The sequence below is a fragment of the Talpa europaea genome, assembly GCF_964194135.1.
Source record: "Talpa europaea genome assembly, chromosome: 8".
Lineage (NCBI taxonomy): Eukaryota > Metazoa > Chordata > Mammalia > Eulipotyphla > Talpidae > Talpa > Talpa europaea.
In genome coordinates this window covers 111,345,316-111,368,138 of record NC_140075.1, presented here as the reverse complement: position 1 = coordinate 111,368,138, position 22,823 = coordinate 111,345,316, and the positions used below count along the sequence as shown (strand labels likewise).

The 22,823-nt window shown below is 46.2% G+C and overlaps 1 protein-coding gene across 1 annotated transcript in view; it reads left to right on the top strand.

Moving 5' to 3' along the window:
• Positions 1-17,229: 17,229 nt before the first annotated feature.
• The window catches only part of ESRRB (estrogen related receptor beta), a gene marked incomplete at both ends in the record, with an annotated part of 161,723 nt that continues 156,129 nt past the window's right edge, over positions 17,230-22,823 (top strand). Inside the window, one exon of the mRNA XM_084240794.1 lies at positions 17,230-17,368. Coding sequence (XP_084096920.1) covers positions 17,367-17,368 — 2 coding nt within the window. The remainder of the gene's footprint in view (positions 17,369-22,823) is intronic.

Here is a 22,823-nt window from a genome sequence, read left to right as displayed (position 1 = left end):
TTCGGGGTAACAGAAACTTTGTAGATGACTCATGAAGGATCTTGAAATGAGGCTCATTTCCCAGGTGACCGGTGGGCCTAATATAAGCACTAGGGTCCTTTTAAGAGGAGAGCAAGAAAAAATAAATAAATAAAAATAAGAGGAGAGCAAGAGGGTCAGAGCCAAAGATGTTATGATTGGGATTACACTGCATATATAAGTGAATTCATCAACAATTTACCTCTTTACAATAGCAATTGCAATTCATGAACATTGTGCATCCTACTTTGATTTGGATTTTATTTTCTCTCAAATTTCTATAATTTTCTTTTCTTTTTTTAAAAAAGATTTATTTATTTATGCATACAAGAACCGGGGTATAGGCCAGAGATGCGGGGAGTGAGAGGACTCACCAGAGACAGAGCAGGGAACAGAAGAGGCAGACTGACTGAAATATACTGCTGAGGGGAGCAGCGGGCGAGACAGGAGAGGTCTGCTGCGCCATGTGGGTTGCTCCCTGGCTGCTGGGGATTGAACTCGTGCTGCAGAGGCTGTGAATTGCTTCATAGTGCGGTGCTTAACCCCTTATAATAATTTTCTATATGAAAAATTTTGTACGTCTTTTGTTACATTTATTTTGCAGGTATGCAAATTTTAAGTGTCATTAGAAGTGATATCTTTTCTAGAAGAGTGTTTTCTATTGTTTGGACCTAGTTTTTAAAGGTGCAACTGGTTTTGTATTAATCTTGTATTGAATACCTTGCTAACAGTTTATCTGCTTTTTTTTTTTTTTTTGTATTTTCTGCAGAAGCAAGCATGTTGTCTGCAAATAGTAACAAATTTTATTTCCTCATTTTCAATTCTTATACCTTTTCTTTACCTTACTGTTATGACTAGTACCTCACTACAGCGTTCAACAAAAGTGAAAACACTTGTTTCATTCCCAATTTTATAGAGAAAAAGGTTTTAATAATTTATGATCAAACATAAGCTTTGTCATATATTTTTCACAGATATCCATTTTTTAAAATATATATATTTTGTTAATTAATTAATTTATTTATACAAGCACTGGGTACAGTCAGAAGCACGGGAGGGTGAGAGAATTCACCAGAGCGGGGAGCAGAGCAGGCAGAAGGACCGAAGGACACTGCTGAGGGGAGCAGCGGGCGGCAGGAGAGGTCTGCGCGCCATGTGGGACCCTCCTCCGGTGGCTGGGGAGCAACCGGGGGTCGAACCGGCGCAGCAGAGGCTGCGGGCAGCTTCGCAGCCCAGCGCTGAACCGCTGCACCACCGGGGAGGCCCGATATCCATTTTTAAAGTATAAAGTTCCATTTATTCTTAGTTTGCTAAGAGGTTTTTTAAATCATGGGATAATTCTTTTTTTTTATCAAATTGTATTGGCATTTGTTAAAATAATCATGTTTTCTCTCTCTTATTCTGTGAATATAGGAATTACATTGATTTTTGAATGTTAACCTTGCTTTCCTATAATAACTAAGTAGTTGTGATGTTTTTCTGTGTGTATAACTGTGTTTGGTTGGCCAGCATTTCATTTTAGATTCCTTGCATCTGTATTTGTGAGGGTTACTGACTTTTACTTTTCTTTTTTAAAATTTCTCATATTTTGTTTTTGATTGTGCTGGCCAGATAATGCTTCTCCCAAAGAACAAATTCTTTTTCCTGGCATCTTTGGAAGTATCCACCAAGGAAGCCGTTGCAGATTTAATTTTTTTTTACTATGTAAAAGAACTATTTAGGTTTTGTTTTTTTTTTTTTCCTATGTAGGTTTTAAGTTTTATTTTTAAAGGAGTATATTTCGTTAAAATTTTCAACTGTGTCAACACAAAGTTATAATATTCTCTGATCTTTATAAAGTCTGTAGGATCTGTTTTGTTGTTTCCCTTTTCAGTCCTGATATGTTGGGTTTTGTTTTATTTTGTTTTCTTTGGATCTTGCTAAGGGTTTTTCAGCTTATTAGTCTTTTCCAAGAACCAATATTTGACTGTGTTGATTTTCTCAGATACCTTTACTTTCTATGTAAACAACTTCTACTCTAATCTCTATTATTTACTTCCTTCTATTTTCTTAGGACTGTTGATTTTTAAATTCTTGAGATGAATAGTTAGGTCATTTGCTTTCAGGCTCTTTTTTTTCAATATATACAATTAGGGATATAATTTTTTTCTAAATGCAGTCTTAAATTCACCTCATAATTTTTGCTTTACCACATTTATATTATCATTCAATTAGTAAAGTTTTCTGATTTTCATTGCAATTTCTTCTTTCACTTATTGGTTGTTTAATAATGTTTTACTTAATTTCTGAACATGGGGAATTACCTGTTTATCCTTGTATTTGATTTCTAGCTTAATTATGCTGTGATCAGAGAAAATATTCTGATATATTTTAGTCTTAAAATTGATTGAGAGTTGCTTTTATTGTTTAGCGTAAGGTCAATTTTTGTAGACATTTCATGTACATTTTTAAAAATGTATGTTCTGACATTGTTGGATAAAGTATCCAATATATGTCCATTAGTTATGTTTGTTAATAATATTAACAGAGTTTCCTTATTCTTACTAATTTTTTTGTCTGCTTGTCCTATTACAACTAATGTTTTTCATATTCAATGATCTTTTTAGATGTGCATATATATCCTTTCTATTTTTCATAGTTTTTTAATTTCCATGTTTACCTATGGAATCATTTTTCTTTTTTTTTTTTTTTTAAAGATTTATTTATACAAGAACCGGGGTCTAAGCCAGATGCGCGGGAGGGTGAGAGGATTCACCAGAGACAGAGTGGGCAACAGAATAGGCAGACTGACGAAATACACTGCTGAGGGGAGCAGCGGACGAGACAGGAGAGGTCTGCTTCGCCATGTGGAATTCTTGCCGGCCGGCCGGGATCGAACCCTCACTGCAGAGGCTGCGGACAGCTTCACAGTGTGGCGCTGAACCGCCTGTGCCACCAGGTAGGCCCTTGGAATCATTTTTCTTAACAGTCTTTTGTTTGCTATTCCACAATACTTAGAACAAAATACTTATTTTTATTTGTCTGGAAATCTCTTTATTTTGCTTCACTTTTAAAGCATACAGTCACTAAGTATTCTAGGCTGGCTGTTCTTTCCTGAAGCACCTGTCAGACTGGTTGTTGCTCCTTTGAATATAATGTCTTTTTACTGTGGCTGCTTTTAAGGTTTCCTTTTCCTTTTTAATTTTCAGAATTTTGACTACAATGTTCTTAGGTGTGATTTCCTTTTGTATTTATTCTGCTTGGGTTTGTAGTGATTCTTGAGTATTTAGTTTGATATTATTTATCAATTTTGAAAAATTTAAGTATTTATCTTCAGGTATTACATCGATTAATTCTCTCTTTTCAACTTCCAGTACTATAGATCCACACATTTTAGAGCTTTTCACAAAATCTCATGCTTGTTTTCTCCTTTTTTCTCTTTGTGTTTAAGTCTGATTTTTTTCTGATGACCTATCATTCAGTAAAATCATCTCCTCATTTTTTAATTTATTCGTCTTTAAAATCCGTGTATTGAGTTCTTACTTTGACTTTTTCCAGTGATAGATTCTCCAAAGTTTTTAATACATTACAATTTTCAGATGAAAGTTTTTGTCTTGCCAATTATTTTTTGAACATTTTCATCACATGTATTTTATTTTTTTTTTTTTTAAATTTTATTGTTATATTCCCCATACAATTGCAGCCCCCCATTCTGACCCCAATCCCTCCCCTCCCGCCCCCGCCCCCCTAAAAGTGTCTCTGGTTCATAGTTTTTTGTTGATTTTGATTTTCACTTTCTTATAGTTATTCATTTTCCTGGTCCCTTATTTAAGTTTTCTAGATTCCTGCTATGAGTGAGACCATCCGGTATTTTTCTTTTTCTTTTTGGCTTATTTCGCTGAGCATGATCCCTTCCAGCGCCATCCATGTTGCAGCAAATTGCATGTGTTTATCTTTTTTGAATGCTGAGTAATATTCCATGGTATATATGTACCACATCTTCTTGATCCAGTCATCTATTTTTGGGCATTTGGGTTGTTTCCAAAGCTTAGCTATTGTAAACAGTGCTGCTATAAACATAGGGGTGCAGGTGTTCTTTGGAATTGATGTTTCTGTGTCCTTTGGGTAAATACCTAGGAGTGGAATTGCTGGGTCATATGGAAGCTCTATGTTTAGTAGGTCCAGAAATCTCCACACAGCTTTCCACAGTGGTTGGACCAGTTTGCACTCCCACCAACAGTGCAGAAGAGTTCCTTTTTCTCCACACCCTCGCCAACATTTGTTGTTGCTAGTTTTTTTAATATGTGCCATTCTCACTGGTGTAAGATGGTATCTCATGGTAGTTTTGATTTGCATTTCCCTGATGACAAGTCATCACATGTATTTTAAAGTCCAGGTCTAATGATGCTAATATCTGGCCATGTGGATCTGTTTCTATTGTTTTTGTCCTCTTCAATCAGGAAATTTTATCAATACCAGATATGTGTGAGAATAATTGCGTAGGCTCTGGACAATGTTAGCTTCCTAAAGGAAGGTTTTACTCTGTCCTCTGGAAGGTAGTAGGTCAGGCAGATTACTGCAATACACTTTGGGACAGAGATAACTCAAAGGTGGGTTTAGGCTTTTTAAGTCCTGATCTAGCCCTACCGTTCCTTACTCATATGGTATAACCTTCCAAAGATTCTAACTAGGAGCTCAAGATGTTTCAAGACCCCTCCTCAATGCCCAGCTGCTTTGAAAGCTTTCCAGTGCCCTCAAACAGAATTTTTTATTTTATATAGCTTTTCATCTTGTACTTGGTGGGAGCACTAGTCTCATAGAAGATACTCCATTCTAGTGAGAAACACAAAGTGGCAAATATTCTTTCTATAACCTATAGAACTGTCATTTAAGCTCTGAATTCCAAAACTAGAATTCATACATTTTCTGAATAATGTTCACTGAGTTTCTACTTGCCATTTCAGGCACTGTTTTGGAATGGTAACAATGAACAAAGAGGAAAATCACTGTACATGTGGTGCACATATTTAGTGGGAAAGAGAAATTTAGCAAAATAATTAAGTAAAATATTTAGCGTGTTAAACAATATAAAGTGGCAGGGAAAATACATGAAAAAAGGAAAATATAAAATATCTAGGGGAGTGAGTTATAATTTTACATAGAATAGGCAGCTAAAGTCTCACCAGAAAGGTGACACACACATAAAGACCTGAAAGAGGTGGGAGAATAAATCATGCAGATATCTGGGGGAAGAACATTTCAGGCAGAGGGAACAGTAAATGCAAAACCACATGACAGAGGCACTCCCAGGATGTTTAAGGAATAGCAAGGAGGCTGGTGTGACTGGAGCAGATGATTTAAAGGAGAGTGTTAGATTCAGGAAGTGGGGGAAATTTATGAAGGAACTCGGAGGTCATCAGGAGAATAGTGAGAAGCCATTGGAGGGTTCAAAGCATGAGACTGACATGACTAATCTAGGATTTAACAGTCTCTGGGAAGTCCGTGCCTCATAATCTTTTTTCAGGAGAAACAAGCTTTACCACTAGGCCATCATCAAGTTACCCCTGACCACCAAGTAGGCCATGAAGAAGACAGGACAACACACAGTTGTGTCAAGGCCAACAAGCACTGGATCACACAGGCTGTGAAGAAGCTCTAATCTATTGATGTGATCAAGGTCAGTACCCTGATCAGACCTGATAGAAGAAGGCTTATGTTCAACTGGCTCCTGACGATGAGGCTTTGGATGTTGCCACAACCCTAGAATCATCTAAACTGAGTCCAGCTGGCTGATTCTAAATATAATTTTTTTATTAGAAAATGAAAAAGCTGGACCTGTTATGTAGCTGTTTAAAAGACTGTTCTGGCTTGCCCATGTCTAGAGGCAGGAATTTTGAACCCAGGAGGTGTACGCGTTCTCTGTAATCCCAGGGGTATGTTATGTGTATCATCATGTGTGCTTGTCTTTGGGGATAGCATTGCCTCGTAGCCTTTTTTCGGAGCTCAGAGATATCCATGGCCTGCACTGCCTGAGCCTCACAAGCTTGAATGGTGATGTGAAAACTTTCTTCTTTCAAATACAAGGTCCTCCATTATTTGACCTCCATTCATAACTGTTTTCTCCAATATTTAACAGAATATTTGTAGAGCACTTACTTAGCATCAAGCACCAGGTGCGTGCTTGGGGAGATAGACATGGGCCTTACCGTTCATGAATGCCTGCGGTTGGAGAGTAAATGAAGATAGAAAACAAATATCAAAAAAAAAAAACAAAAGAAAATTAAAAAAAAAAAAAAACCCAATCAGTACAATTGGGGAATTTAAGTCAGAATGCAAGAAGGTGGCTACTTTGTTTGTTTTTTTTTTAATTAATTTATTTATTTATACAAGCACTGGGTACAGTCAGAAGCGCAGGAGTGTGAGGGAATTCACCAGAGCCAGAGCGGGGAACAGAACAGGCAGACTGCCGAAGAAATACACTACTGAGGGGAGCACCGGGCATGGCAGGAGAGGTCTGTCATGCCATGTGGGACCCTCGCTTGTGGCAGGGGATTGAACCGGGACTGCAGAAGCTGCAGGCAGCTTCGCAGCCCAGCTCTCAACCGCTGCGCCACCAGGGGAGGCCCGAAGGTGGCTACTTTGGGTGGTGTTATACACTGAACTAGCTGATTTATTAGTAACAAATTTAGAGACTCTTTTTGGTTGATAATGGAAATGGCAAAGAAGTTGAAGAAGATGAGTATTAGCTACTTCCCATAGCTAACAACCATGTTATAAGAGAAACAACTATAGAGCAAATTGCGCCCTCTTACATTCATGAGCTTAAACGTCTACCAAGAGGCAAGCATAAGGCCAGTTCCTACACTTGTCGGCAGGCCTGTGGAAACCCCGGCTTTCTGTCCTGCTAAGTGCTCCATCTACATCTTGCTTGAAGGATCCACTCAGGCAAACACCAAGACACCAATTCCAGAGGCAGGATTCTTAAATACCTCGATAGCCCATCAGACACCGGAATCTTCCAGAGTTCATAGCTAGCTAATGATAGAACCACTTGAGATTTGGCTTAGCCCATTACCCCAATGGGTAAGGAAGTCTACAGGCTCCACTGGATTCTTAAGCACTGTGCATACAAGGGAAGTTAAATGTTTACAAATAACTTTAACTGGCCCAGCTGATGACTGAGTTTGGGTCCCCTCCTCACCCTCTAAGCCTAAGACAAGAACTTAGGTGCAGCTATTTTATTTGGGAGTTGATTTCAGGAAGCATAAGTGAGGGGGCAGGTGCTGTGAAAGAGGGAAGAGAGCAAGGGTGTACTCAGGAGAGAGTTGGACTTTAACCTTTGTGGGAACCTTCTGAGGCAAACTTCAGAAACCAAGAACTGGGAGACCTGGGTCTTCAAGTAAGGCCTCCCACCCTCTGTTGGTTGAGGATGGCCCCTGGGGGCATTAACTCTCCTGGTGGGACCTGCTTTGAGCAGAACAAGCTCCAGCAGTGGAGGAGAAAATAGTGTGGCAGAAAGAGAGGACCCAGCAGCCAGAATGCTGGACACTGAGTACCTCAGATGCAGGTGAACCCAGATGGGCAGAGGTGTTATCGGGTAGGGCAGCTGCAGTGGCTTCTCACAGCCGATTTTGAAAATCTCACAGAATTCACTTCTGATTTACCCATGAAATCTGTTTCTGACACCACTATGCTACTTGGCCAAGTACTGCCCTTTGTTCTAGACCCAAATGCCAGATACTCTGATGTGGGCCTTCTTGCCAAGTACCAGCCTCACCCTGCACCCTGCATTCTTGGTTGAAAGGCTGGCAGTCCTGGGTTATAGCTTAACCTAAGTCACACACACATAAAATCACACTGACGTGCTGGGTCTTTTAAGGGCAGTCTAAGGTGTGGGCAGCCGGGGAGGCCTCCTGAGGAGGTGACCACAGTTGAGGAGGCTGCCAGGTGAGGTTGCATGTTCTAGGCCCAAGGACTAGTTCTGGACACTCCCTCCTGCTCCTCCTCCAGGCATGCCAGAGCCCTTTATCTTTTTGCGTGTGTACCTGGACAACAACTCTTGCCCTCCTCCATGTTCAGCCCTCTCTTCTGCAGGCCTCAAAGCCCAGCTCCTCATAAATACTTCCAACAACTCTAAGTACTCTGGGCGGCCAAGGCCCTCAGCCCTACCTTTGCCTCATTTTTGATGCTGCTGTATTATATTTGGTCATTTCTTGTTTTCCTTCTTCAGAAGCCTGCTCATCCCTGTATCCCTGGTCTTGGCCCAATGTCTGGCTCCCAGTAGGTGTTCCATACACTTTGTTCAGTGAGTGGTGTCAGGGACTGGGCAGGGAAGGGCAGACTAGTCAGGATAATGGGCCAGGGCTGGCTCCCCTTCCTAAGTCACTTGCTACCAAGTCCTCACACCCCAAGCTCAAAGTCTCAACCCCAGCAATGCCAGGAAGGGAGATGTTAATAATGTCGGAAAGGGAGAGACTTTCTTCTACGTGCTGAGCGCAAAAGCAGGTCTTTGGGGATATGTGGTGGGGGAAGGTAGGCCCGCTCCCATTCCATGGTTTAATGTGTAACTTGTCACCTTTCCTGAATGTCAATTTCTTTTATTTGCCTATAACACTTTCACCTTGCTCTGTCTCCTTGGTTACGACGTGCAGTTCCAGTTCCACTGCAAACTTGCCATAAGCCTAGCTCCCTTCGCTCCATGTTGACAGACAACGGCTTTGCCACCCAGCCCCAGCCACCTCACCAGGACCGCACTTCTCAAATCCATCCTCCAGACACATCCCAAACCACCCCCCAAGCCACCCCATACCAGCTCCTAGTAAGAGTGGGCATTCCTCTAGGGCAGGATCCATGGGGCATTGTGTACTGTGCGGCCCATGGAGCCTGTCCTGGGGATGTCAAAGAGTTCTTGGGAACTAGACTAAACTGTGTTCCATTCTTCTGCTAAGGTCCCTTTGTTTGAAGACTCTGTTTCTGCCTCCAAAAAGAGTTCACACCAACCAATAACTCATTTCCTTCCCTCCCTCCAGCCCTCCTTTCTTCAGTAGTATTTATTGAGCACCTAATATATGGCAGGCCCAGAGAGGCCTATGGTAATAAGACATTCCAGGTGTCTCTTTTACAGAGCTGACCTTCTCATGGGGGACAAACCACAAATCAGCAAGGTGACCTGAAACTGTGGGAGATGTCATGAGGGAAATAGGCAGAGGGCCCCCACAGAGAAGAGAGGAGAGGGTTCTGTTCTGGGGAAGGTGGTCTGGGGGGAGACATGACACCCTGTGAGTGTCAGTGTCTTCATAAAAATTTCTTTCTAAAAGAAAAAAACCTGTAGCTAATGACGTAAGGCTAGCTAACATTTGTTCATGTGTCACAAGTTCGTTCACAACTTGTGACACCTATGCCAGAGCTCATCTGAATGATGAGTAGCAACTTCGGAGTATCATTGCTGAATGACTCTCTGGCCCTTGTCTTGTGGATACCCTATCTTTTTCTTTCTCTTCTTGGCAGACCCTTATCCATCCTTCAAAACCCAGTTAAATATCTTCTCAGCAAAGACTTCCTATACCTCCTCTGAGGGGGAGTTAGTAGTTCCATGAACGTGGTTGCTCAGTACTTTGCTTATACATCTCTAATAAGCCCTAGAACATTGCATTACAGTTTCTTTCTTTGCTTGTGTATATTCTTTCAAGGCATTCTCTGACTGTGGTTCATTTCTTGTTCCTTGACTTCTGGCACAGGGCACATAGTTGCACACTGTAGATTCTCAATAATGATCCTCCGTGATGCCTGTTGGATGAATGAATGACTGTTTAACCTTCAAACAACCAGCTCACAACAGAATATTAACAGAAGATATTTGTATACAAGGAATATGCTAATTAAAATTAGTTTAATTTATTCATTCACACAAACTCAGCAAGAACTCCATTTAGCTGCTATTAATGTTTAGTGTGATTTACTGTAAGTACTAGAAATATAAAAAATGTGTTTCTTTTCAAAGGAAAGCCACAGTTCCTTCTGGCTTACCCCTCCCCCTCCCCCATTTGTCTGAGTTAGTAAGGCCTTACTTTAGTTCAAGTTTTTTCCTGAGAGTTGGAGGCTGGTTGCACGGTAATTTAATTACTTCTGAATCTACTGAAGGCAAATACCAAGCAATCTACAGGAAAAGATTATGGAGTTCCAGGTTATTTATTAAGTCTCCCTCATGTAGTCCTTGGGGTGGTGACGGTGCCCCAATCCTCACCTCCACCTGGTGGGTGTCAGCGCTAGGACGGAAGGCCAATGAGAAAAGTTTAGAGCCTGGCTTTAGCCTGCACAAGGTTGGGGAGTCCTCATGTAAAGGTCAGCCAGAACAGAGGTCTCTTAGTGCCTCCCAAAGCTCTAGGGTTCTTCCTGGGGGGACACAGATTCATAACCAGAAAGGACTTGGGACCATCCTTGAACAGGCTGGGGGTGGGGGGACTTGTAGGTCTGGATGGGGAATGACTTAGTGGATATTATGGCTCTTTCATGGTGGGAATTTTATAAGCCCTCCCTCTGCCTCAGTTTCCTCATCTGTAAAATGGGGTTGCGAACAGTGTCTCTACTTCATAGGGTTGCTGTGAGGATTATATGAGTTAACTCATGTGACGTGTTTAGAACAATGCCTGGCACACAGGAAGTACAGTCGGAATTCTCTAGAAACAGTAGGAACTCTGTAGAAACTCACTCTTGCAGCCCAACTGATTTAGAGAAAGGGTGATCTTTGCCGTTGCCACTTATGTCCTGGCTGTTTCCTCACCCTGGCTATTTCCTCACCCTGTCCCATTTGCCTGGGAGCTACTGGAAACTCACTTTGCAAAGTTCTACGAACTGTGCAGGTTTTTTTTTCCCCAGCCCAAAGATTAACCATTTTTTTGAAAGGGGGATTTGGACTATAGCTGTGGAGAGACAGTGCCAACTTATACTTAAGTCAGAAAGAAACAGAATAACCAAAAATACGAAATTGAATTCACACCACTGACACTGACCAAGCTGCATTTAGGGATCTTAACATTTGAGGTCTCAGGCCTTTCCTGCTCGCTTACATGCAGGCCACATTAGTGGACCGGCTCCCAGCTTGCATTGCCGTATGGCATGACTCCTTCCCCCAGCACATCAGCTAGAATGCTCTGGAGAAGAACAAGTGCAGAGATTTAAGCAATAAGAACACACACCATCTCCTGCAACAGGAAGCATGTGGTTCCAGGGTCAGCTTTGGTGCAACGGGTCACCAGTGCTATCAAGGACTAGGGTCTTTTTCCTTCCTGTGTTCTGCCATCCTCCAAAGGCTGGCTTTGCTTCTCAGCCCCTTTCCTCATGGTGCCAGGATGGCTTCTTGGACTTTTCCCATGTCTCTCCTGTCCATCATGGAGGAAAATATTGCCCAAACACCCCATCCCCACAAGTCCCCCTTAAGTCTCATTGTCTGGCTGGGACACCTGGCATTCTCTGACTGCAAGGGAGGCTGGGAAAACAAATGGTATTTTCAGCCTCTGTAGTTTTTGGCGGGCCCAGTCAGCCTGGAAATGCAGCAGGAAGACCATAGGGTAGACAGCCAGTCTACAAACTCACACTCATCTCTAGAATTCTCATCCATACCCCCCTTTTCTCAGGGTCCCTTCTAGTCGTATGAGCCAACAGGAAGAGGACTGATGCCTGTTCTTTGTTTGGGGCTGGTGCATTCACCTCCCAGGTTGTGATCTGCCTATTCAGGGACATAGGTGTGGACCACCTCGTGAACAGCGCCCCCTGGAGTTGTATAGAGCACCGCCTTCTAAGTCAGCCCTGCGACCACTTCTCTCATCCTGTATTGATCTCTTACCACACTCCTTGTCCTCTTAGTCTATATTTCTTAAAATTCATTAGCTTACATGCACTCGTTCAATAAACATTAATTGGTCACCTACTGAACGCCAGGACATGAAAAGGTGTTGGTTGCCAGTGGGACAGAGGGTGATATATACATGAAAATAAAGCAAGTCCTCGCCCTGGGGAGCTACATCCCAGGGATGGAGACTGATATGTGAACAAATATTTAGAAAACTGTAGTACAGACGAAGGTGTGGTTGACAGCGGGGGAAAACTTCTAGAGGAAATGACATTGAAGCTAGTCCTGAGGGCCAGATGGTGTGTTCCAGGCAGAGGTCGGAAAGAGAACACAGTGCTAGAGAAGAAAAAGCTCCACATGGCCGGGCTTGGTGAGAGATGTGACCAGGAGTATCAGCTAGAGCAGAATTATTAAATATAGGTTAGAGCCAGGAAAGACTTGGGTTTCATCCCATGTAAAGTAGATGGGGGGTGGGGTTGTGCGGTGGGTGGGGAGACACAGCAGAGATGGTTAAGCAGTGACTTTTAAGTCAGGCAGATGTGAATTCAAATTTTACCTACTTGCCTACTACACAGCCACGGGCACTCCACCTTGCCTCTCCGACTGCCACTGCCCCGGATGATGAACAGGGGGACATCCCTGCTCATTAGGGCAGTTGTAAGGACTGACTAAAGCGATGCTGGTCAGGTGCATTAGAGCGACCCTGGCACACAGTGGATGCCCTGTGGATGCCCAGCCTGTGATGACTTGTCTCCATGATCACTGCTTGGATGTAGCATGAAGCAAATCCAGGTGTGAAGACAGCAAGTGCACAAGGCAGAGGGGATGGGAGAGGTGGTTCAGTGAGATCCCCCGTGGTCAGATGGCGGGAAGAGCCGCGGTCAGGACCTGGTGGGCAGGGAGTGGGCAGGGAGGACATCACACTTGAGCGGGACCTTGAAGAATGAATTGAAATTAGGTGAGAGCAGGGTCGGGGTGGGGGGCGAGGGGGAAGGCAGTAGAGCTAGGGATGCAGCAGTGCAGGCTGGGAAACAGCAGGCAGGGGTCTTTCGGGGTAAAGGAATAGAAAAAATTGGGAGAGGGAGGCTGGCTCTGGGGCCTTTCACTTGTTAACTTGGCCCCACCATAGGTCTCTTCTGTCCCTTGCTCAGGTAGCTCCCTGTCCTCTAAGAAGTGTGTAGGATTCCCCAAGGGAGTTGCAGACATGTCAAACCTCCAGGCTTAGCAGTTCCCTGGCAAATGGTGTCCCTAGTCAAGAGGAATTCCCTGTCCACCCATCTACCATGCCCAGTGCTGGGCGTTCGCTCTGATGGGAGCACCCAACCACCCACGAAGGGGTCAGGCTGCCCTTCCTACCTCCCCCTGCTATGCAAAATGGGAGCAGCCCTGAGCTGTGTGTCACAGCACCCCAAATTCCTGTAGAGCACCCTCCAAAGGGAAGAGCTCGCTGGCGTCCCTGCTCCACCTGGCCCTGGTGTGGAAATCTCTTGCCCCGTGACGGCCCCGCCCTGGTTTCCTGTGTCCTGGCGGGAGATGATTAATGGCCTGGCTATACCTGTGTGTTGTATTTAGGTCTATTGCTAAGCAGATAGATTTTTCTTTCCAGATAAAACGAATGCAGGCCCTCCCTGGGCTGCGGGTCCCTGCCCGCCCCTCCCCTTTCACAGTCTGCTAGGGAGCTCTGGAAGGTAAATGAGTTGATAAGCCGGTGGGGGCGGGGATGGCTGGACCTCCAGTGGCCCTTGTAAACAGTGTAAAGTCACCTTGATGTGCGGGCCTAATGATGCCGGAGCAAGCCAAGTGCAGACTGGTGGCGTGGAGCCAGGCAGGAACGGGGTCCCTGCGGCACACAGAGGGGCTGTCAAGGCCTCCCTTCCCTCTGCCCACGTCTCTTCCATAGCGACGCTCACTAGGCTCTGTTGCCTGCGGAGTGCAAGGCTTCCTGACTTGCATGGCCTCTTCTGTGAGAGGGGATGTTATAAGTTGAACTGTGTCCCCCTCAGGGATGTGGAAGTCCTGAGCTCCGGGACCTGAGAAGGAACCTTTATTTGGAAATAGGCTTCCGTAGAAGATCAACTTAAGACGAGGTTGATTGGGGGGGGCCTAATCTGATACGACCATGTTCTAATAAAAAGAATAGAAAATTTGCACACATTGACCAACACAGGGAGAACGTCAAGCAAACGTGAAGGTGGAGATCAGGGCGATGTTTCTACAAACCACAAACCACGGGGCAGCAAAGCTCGCTAGCCAGCAGCAGCAGCAGGGCAGTGCCTCGGCACGGCCTCCTTCATTCCCTTGGAGGCAACCCGCCCTGCCAACAACTGGATCTTGGACTTCTGGCTTCCGGAACTGTGAGATGATACGTTTCTGTTGTAATCCACCCAGTTTTGGCAGCCCTAGCAAATGAATAGAGGGAGATAATATCCCGCACTGTGGGCTTGCCGTGAGGGTGTAACAAGAAAACCTCTGAGTAGCGGCTGGCGCATAAGGGGTGCTCACAAATAATCAAATTTGTAAGCCAGGCTCATTTCAAGACATGAAGGGCAAGAGTGGGAGTTGAAGCCAGTGGATCATATAAGAGGAGGAGGAGGAAGAGGACAGACGGGGGTTAAGAGGTTAGGAGGGAGCCACATGCTGTGTGGCCCTGTTCCTCTAAAATATCCAGAATAGGCAGATCCATAGAGACAGGACACAGGGGAGTAGTTGGCAGGGACTGGGGTGAGGGAAGAAGTAGAAAGTGGCTGCTTAATGGGTATAGTGTCTCCTTTTGGAGTGACGAAAATTTTCTGGAACTAGATAATGGGGATGGTTGTACAACATGTGAATGTATAAAATGCCACTGGATTGCACACTTTAACGTGGTTAAAAATGGTGAATTTTATGTCCTGTGAATGTTGCAATATTAAGAAAAAGTACATACTGCATACTGCAGGAAAGTTTAGGACAGAAAATCAAAGAATCCCAGAGTTGAAGTCACCTTTGAAGGAGGAGGTAGAGGTCATGATCTTATAGAAAATAGCTAAAATAATTGGGGTTGCAATGATGTTATGGTCACTTTTTAAAAAAGCCATTTTCTCTTTAGCTGCTGGATGGTGGACTCATGATGGGGTACTCAGGTCTTCGAGATGCCTGAGTACTCAGGGGACAGAGTATCTTTGGGGAAGATGGAGGGGGTGATGAAAGGCCAGTGGATGGGGTTCTGAACCTGACTGGTGGGTGTGGCCAGGGGAGAGGTCAGTGGTCAGGGTCCACTGGTCTTCCTGTTCTTATCTCACCTCTCTCTGGGCTCATCCACTAACAACCCAAAAGCCCACAGACATCTCTCCCTGACCTCTGACCTCCGGTCACAGCACTTCTCATGGTCAGATGCTTGTTTGCTGTCTCTAGCTTTGGAGAAAGGACCAGAGCAAGTTTAAGTGATGTGGCTCGGGTAGCAGGAGCCACTCCCAGCATGAGTGCAGGGTGCGTGGAGGGGCAGGTACCGAGGACTCTCTGCATGCTGAGTCTGTTCCAAACATCCCTCTGCACTGAGTCATTTTGTCCTATGACAATCTCAGGAGGTAGAAGCTTAGAATTTATATGGCAGTTAGGGAAACCGAAGCTCAGAGCAAGCCATAGGATTCCATCAGTTTCCCAAGAGTAAGTGGGAAAGTTCCTGCTAGGGGTGTGCATCCGCCTGTGCATATGTGTGTGCATCCATGTATGCGTCTGACTGTGCATCTGAGTGTGCATCCATGGGTACATCTGAGTGTGCATCCACATGTGCATCCGAGTGTGCATCTGCATGTACATCTGTGTGTGCATCTGTGTGTACATCTGCTCTAAGGGGCCCTGGGGGACTGGCCCTTGAAGCTCTTGGAAGCAAGTTCTCCCGTGATGAAGCAACCTTTTAAGAGAGCTCCAGGTGACCAGAGGTAAAAAGCCAGGGTCCCACAAGGGCCTTCCAAGGAGGATGCCTTCTGGGAGGGGTGACTTGTTCAGCCTACTCACTGAGCTGTCCCCATAGACAAGAACCATGCTGGGGACTAGGGAAACTGCAGCAGGGGCTATAGCCATGGGGAGAAAGACTCGTGTATGAATCCTGCCAGAAATCAGAGAGGTGTGAGCAAGAATCCAAATGGGCATAGTTAGAGAATTTGAGGAAAAAGCAAATAATGAAGGAAAGTCCTCAGCTTGCACCAGAAGAAAAAGGTTTTCTCTAGAAAGGAGGCTGGCTGTCATCAGCACGAGTGCTTCTAGAGCCTGCAACTAAACTTTGGAGAACCCCATGTGTGGTCGAGTCTGATTAAAGGGTAGGGCTTGGTGATGTGGATTTTATCTGCATCTCTCCGTATACCTATATCTATACCTATCTCCATCTCTATGTTTGTCTCTATTCCTGTACCCTTTTTTTTTTTTAAAGATTTATTTATTTATTTATACAAGCACTGGGTACAGTCAGAAGCGCGGGAGGGTGAGAGGATTCACCAGATCCAGAGCGGGGAGCAGAGCAGGCAGAAGGACCGAAGTACACTGCTGAGGGGAGCAGCGGGCGGCAGGAGAGGTCTGCGCGCCATGTGGGACCCTCGCCGGCAGCCAGGATCGAACCAGCGCTGCAGAGGCTGCGAGCAGCTTTGCAGTCTAGCGCTCAACTGCTGCGCCACCAGGGGAGGCCCTATTCCTGTACTTATACCTACAGGGTGAGCCTAAAATCTGACCCCCAGTTCTCCACCTGCCCAGGGACACTCATACCACAGACATTTCGAGAAAGGTGTCTTGGTCCAAAGGAGTGACTCTGATGAGTACCTTAGGCAGGTCTCTCCTTCGCTCAGGCCATCCCTCCCTCGCCTGTTGGTCTCCCCTCCCCACTTTCCACCTGCCCCCCACGCAGCCCTCCCAGCCCCTGAGCTAGGAAAGCTCTGTCCTGCTCCCTTCCTCCTGATCTGGCAAGAAGAGTGGAAACTTTCGTGGAAAGCGCTCACGCTGACGAATGCTCCCATGTCAGAACTTTGACTCTCCCTGACAGAGCCGGGCTCAGGATCAGGGCCTCTGCCCGCTGGTCAGGAACCCCCACCCCAGCTCCCCTCCTCACTCTCTCTCCCTCCTCACTCTCCCAGACCCCAAGGGACAGGCACTGCTGGAGAAGTAGCAGGCTTTCACACTTTCCTGCCTTTTCTGTCCTCCAGCTTCCTCCTGTCTTCCATGGTGCATTTTCCTTCCTCTCTGGCCGGTGCCCGTCAGTGACTGTCGTCTGCATGGGGCTCGGCAGAGTTGAAAGTCTAGAGCTTTCCCCTGTTTTGTTTAAGACCTGGTTATGGTTGTGGGATTTTTTTTTTTTTTTTTTTTTGTCAGCTGCCTGTTATATCAATCACGGAGTCGGGATCTATTTATAGGTTGGGAGTACTGTGTCCTTAGTCACAAAGAGACACAGACAGGGGACTGTCAGCTGGTGCCGGAGGAGCTGAGCACCGAGTCATCGGCCACTGGAAACACCTGAGGGGTAGACCTTCCGCCAGCCCCTGTGCTCCCCAGCCTGAGCATGTAAGTAAGGCAACTTCTCCCTCTCTCTGCCCTGCACCTTCCTGTCCCTTTTCCTACACTCCCCCCTCCCACCTTTATAAGGATAAAAATATCTCACTGTCCTGTTCTTTCATGCTGCTGCTCTGCACTGTAAAGCATCTTTGCGTGACCAGGGAGAAAAATGTTGCCCTTTGCAGACCCTCTTGGGAATTTGGAGGGACCAGGAATGGCTGGTGGGACAGGTACACCTACTCATTTGGAATCACTATCTCCCTTTTATTTCTACTTGTTTTCACCCAGAAAAAGTAAGTCAATCCAAAGGGCAAGGGAAAGTTACCTGCGGCTCGGTGGGGTGCTTATGTCTCCCAGTGTGAAAACTTTTATTTGCTGGCAGCTCCAGAATTGGGTGAGCTGGTGTTGGGTGAGCTGGTGTTGGGTGAGCTGGCGGCAAGACCCGGTTCACATGGGACAGGTGACAATGGAGGGCTCCCCCAGGAGATATGGGCTCAACCTGGGCGCTCTCAGGGCCAGGGGGAGCTATGCCAAGCCCCAAAGACCAGCTTTTCTATAGCACAGGAAAATGAGTTTTTCTCCGTGGAGGGAGTTTGCTTTGAGAAGTCAGATGAGAACTGACATCTGTATTGCCTTTCAGGCTCTCATGGGCTCACTCATTAAGTGTGTTTTCTTCACCCTGAAAGCGGAGTTGGGGTGGGGGCTGAGGGAGGAAGTCTCTTTGAAAGTTCCAGACCAGGTGTGGCTGCTGTTGGTACATAGCTCTGCATCCTCCCGCAGAAAGAAACTTAATATCACGATTCTTTCAAAACTGGGCTTGTTTCAGACAGAAAGCAGGTATTGTGCGCACATTGGTGGCTTCCAGACACGACAGTCCCCAGACGTGGTCTGGGGGTCCATGCTATGAGCTTCCTGTGAAACATCTGAGGGCTTAGTTTTTGACCATGTGCCACATTAGCTAAAAATCCTACACTTGGGAAGATTTGCTTTATATTATTTACCAAGGAGTAGTAGCCCTAAATTTGGGGGATGCTTAATATATATTATTTACCACTTTTAAAATGTATCTCATTCTTCTTAAGAGTCTAATAATGCCCAGGTTTCCATTTATCTATTAAGATAATGGTCACTGCAATTGCTAAAGACTATTTCTTGATTTGTTTGGGAAAACGATATCCTGGCAAAGAAATAATCTTTCTGCCACCCAAAGATCTGTGAAAAGCATTAAACAAAACAGATAAATCTGTATTGCTTTTGTTCAACAAAATAGTTTTAGCAGCAAATCCAACTTGATAAGAGTGAATTAATAAGTTTCATCTTTATTTTGACCCTTATAAAATCCTAGCTGTCCTTCTTTTAGTTCTTTATTGGTACTTGTGTATTTATTTAGAGTTAGGGATGTCTTTCATCCATTCATTGACTAATTTGAAGGTGAGAATGGGAATCAGGAAGACATAAGATATTAGACAGTAAACTTCACTTGTTTAGGTTATAAGACTGCATTGATTGCTGGAGAAATTCAGAATAAGGAGATCGGTATAAAATGGGGATAATACCAGTATTTGAAACCCAGTAAGTAAAGTGCAAGAAATCAAGCAAAAAGCACTCAGGAGCTGAGCATATATATTTGCAGCATTTTAATTTTGTCTGTTCCAAAGACCCTATTTTGATAAGAATATCCTGCTAAGGTTTCCCGCAATAATGCTGAAGTGGGACTTGCTGGGTTATTGTTAATTAAAACTCCAGTGAATTAAGTGAGTGAGACATTGCATTTAGAAGTTGCAGCCGTCAGCTGTTTGCAAAACTGAACTTCTATCCCAGGACTTTCAGTTCTCAATGACTTTTGAGAGAAAGCGTGACATTTCTGAACCTTTTAATCCGAGAGCAAACCATTCCCGCCCCTCTTCAGTACGCACACTGGAACCTGCTGGCCCACGAGGAAGTGCAGAGAAAGAGACCTGCATTTCTTAACAAGTCCTGTGTTCTCATTAGTGGTGACAGTTGAGAGAGAATATTTGTTGGCACATTTATGCAAGAATTGCTCCTCCCTTTGGCACTGGGTGCTTTTAGGTGGGATAAGGGCCTGTTTGACAGTGTGATGGGGGGCCTGGGTTTCATGCTCAAGGTTGGGACATGGTTTGGACTTAGAAACAGTTGGGAGAAACTTCAATGCATGTGCATAAGGCAGCCTCTGATTACTTAGTTTCTGCTTCAATAACGATTAATTTTATGTAGACGGAGCTCCCGTCAAACTCATTTTTCCCCAAACTGATTTCTTAAATGCAATTGGTCACGGGGCTGTCTGTGACTTCATGACTGCAAAATCTAGCCCATTCCATCCTTGTCGTTGTTTATTTATCTGAATGTAAATGCACAGTCGCCTGCGTGCATGCCCCGCTGCTTTATGCCCCCACCCCAGCACGGGAAAACCCAACCTTGACCTCCTCCCAAATTGGGGACACAGGGGCCGATGAGCAGGTGCTTTGGAATCCCGCCGCCTCAGGTGCAGGACCATCAATCTCCAGGAAGAAGGAATGGCAAATACCTGAAAAGCACTCCCCTAACTCACACAATTTTGCAAAGCTGAGGTCTCTCTGTGAATGCTCGTAAATAAAAAATGGCAGCTGGCAAGATTTTTAAACCAAAGGCCACGCACAGCCCCCTCCCCGCCACTCCACTCCCACCCTGTATCTGTCCATCGTTTTCTTATCTCTATTTTTACATTTCATTATCCTCTGTTCTCTCCCTCCTGTCTCCCTCCCTTCCCCTTGTCGCCTTCCCTGAAAAACACATTTCTATCTGGCACAGAAAATAAACTCAGATTGTGGGTAGTTATGTTAATCTAATTCAATCCTCAGCGGGTTAAGAGTGAAATTCTAATAGTGGAGCTGTTGAGGGCTTTTTTGTTAATGGCTTGGGATTACATTGAGTTAAAGGCTCATTTCCTAATCAAACAGAGAGGGAGAGAGTGACTCCGAATATTTATGAGTCTCCCAGTGAGAGTTTAAACATTCAACTCCAAAAGCTGGGTTTCTGCAGGAGGAAAGAGTTAAAACCCCTCAGGGCTGCTGAGGAAAAAAATTAAACCAGTTAAGCCATCAGCATTTTCAGGCCGCTGCAGGACTGCGAAGGCTGAGGTGCCCGGCAGAGCTGAAGGCTGGGTGGAGCTGGGGGAGAGAGGGGGAGCATTTCACAAAGCGAAAATGGAAACAGTGGCGGGCTCTGCCGCCAGAGTCAGCGGCCGTATTCGCAGAAAAGCCCCCTTAGCAGACATGCTCCTCCGCTCACCACGGGCCTGGAGGGCTGTGAGCCTTCAACTCCCCAAATCAATTCTCCTCCTCTAGTCCGGGGGTGAGCTTGCAGACAGGAGGACGGCTCAATTTACCGGCAGCTGGAGAGTTCCCCTGCCGCCTGGTGGAGCGAGTGGAGAGGATTCTCTGGCCTCTTTGGCCCCGCTTCTGACACGCTGAGGGCTCTGGCTGCCCTGCCGAGAGCAAACGCACCTCGCCACAGTCCCCTTGGCCGTGACTGGGTCCAGGTGGCAGGACCTGAGCTGGGTGGCCCTGCTTGGCTCTCTGCCCACCAAGACCTCAAGCCCATCTGGTTCACGGGGCCCAGGAGAAGGCAGGTGTAGAACGCCCCGACTCCCAGCCAGAAAAGGTGAGGAGCAGGTTGGCCAAGGTCAGGCAATGTCAAGCCAGAGCTGAGGTCAGAAGTCCATGTCCTCCCTGAGATTCAGGGCTGCTCTCTCTCCTCATTTGCTGGGGTCTGGTGGAGGGGAGAGAAAGTCAGCCCGATGGTACCCGGGCTTGTTGCTGGGGTGCTCCCTTAGAAGGGCAGGGTAGGGGCCCTTGACACAGAAGTTTCTGGATGTTCTGTCATCACTTGTCCTTCTTCCTGTCACCCACTGAGTGAGCAGTTTCTGGTCCTGTCCCTTGGACCTCTTCCTGCTACACCAGGTCAACAGAGGGCCCTGAGGCTGACTTTCTACCCCCGGGGCCCTCTGGCCTTTTGCACCCACTCTGTACATGGGTTTAGGTCTTTCTCTTAGTGCTCATGACTCATGAGTCCCTTGCATTTGCTCTTTCTCATGTCAAGATGGCCTTTGGAATATGCCTGCACCAGCTTTTCTGTGAAGCCTTCCTCACAAGGTTAGCATCCCCCTCCTGGGAGCCCCACAGGCCCCCCTTAGTACTGCATTCATCCCCTGTGGTATGATGGTTCCCTGGGCCTCCCTCACTAGGCTGGGAGCTCCCTAGGGGCAGAGCCCTGTACACCCAGCACATGGTTAGTCTCTCCCCATTGCCGGGTCCAGGCCTCTCCTGGACAGTGCTGGGGCTGCGGTAAGAGCATGCACGTGGGCCAGCAGCCTGGGTTCCAGCTGGGAGACTTGAGCTACTTAACCATTCAGGGTCTTGATTTTCCTCATCTGTTAACTGGGAGCAATTAGAGAAGCTGCCTCACAGGGATGCTGGGGAGATGAGCGGATGGGAAGTGTTCGCCCTTCTCCTGGTGAGTGTCAGCACTGTTGTGTGCTCAGCACAAGTCACCCCACTAAAGGCTGGCTCCTGCACCTCCCACTAGGGGGTCATAGCTTAGTCAGCTCAGGCTGCCATGACAAAAGACCCCCAGACCGGGTGGGTGGTTTAAACAACAGAAATGCATTTTCTGGCCAGCAGGGTGGGGTTCTGGTGTATAGAAATGGCCACCCACTCACTGTGCTGCACCTGGAGGCCTGGAGGCCAGAGGGGAGTTCTGGGTTGTTTTATAAGGATGCTAATCCCGCCAGGGGCCTCCAGCCTCATGACCTCATGGAAACCTAATGACTTCCCAAAGGCCCTACCTCCAGATGCCGTTGCCATGGAGATTAGAGCTTCAAGGTATGATTTTGGTGGTGGTGGGTGGGGAATGTTTAATATAAACTTCCAGTCCATAAAGGCCATTCTCCCTGCGGGATGGCCCAACGGAGTGCTGTGTGAGCCAGACAGACTTCCAGCTTCATCCTCCAACAGGCTATTCCACTAGGAAGCCAGAGATCAAGGCATATCTGGAAATCACCCCCCACCAACCTGAAAAGAATTTGGGGCTTTTAAACCTCTGTGGGAGAGCAGAGGATGTGAGCAAGGTTTTGGACAGGAGTCCTAAGTTGAGCGGAGGAGGCCTGGTTCGCTTCTGCTTTGTAGAAACAGTTTCGTCACCTCTCCTGACCCTCGCGTACACTGCAGTGGGCCTTTCTGTTCTTGGGTCTCCGAGTCATGGCAGTGCCCCCTCGACCCTACATTCTCAGGGGGCACCTTGGGCTCCATCCACAAACTGGCCAGACATTCCTGGCTGTGATGCCAAAGGGGTGTTCCTAGGCAGCAGGGGCCTGCCCTGGCCTCTCTCTCAACCTGATCATTTGACAGAGGAATCCCAGGGCAATTTGGATGACCAGGTGCCTTTGCACCTCCACTCATGACCTGTA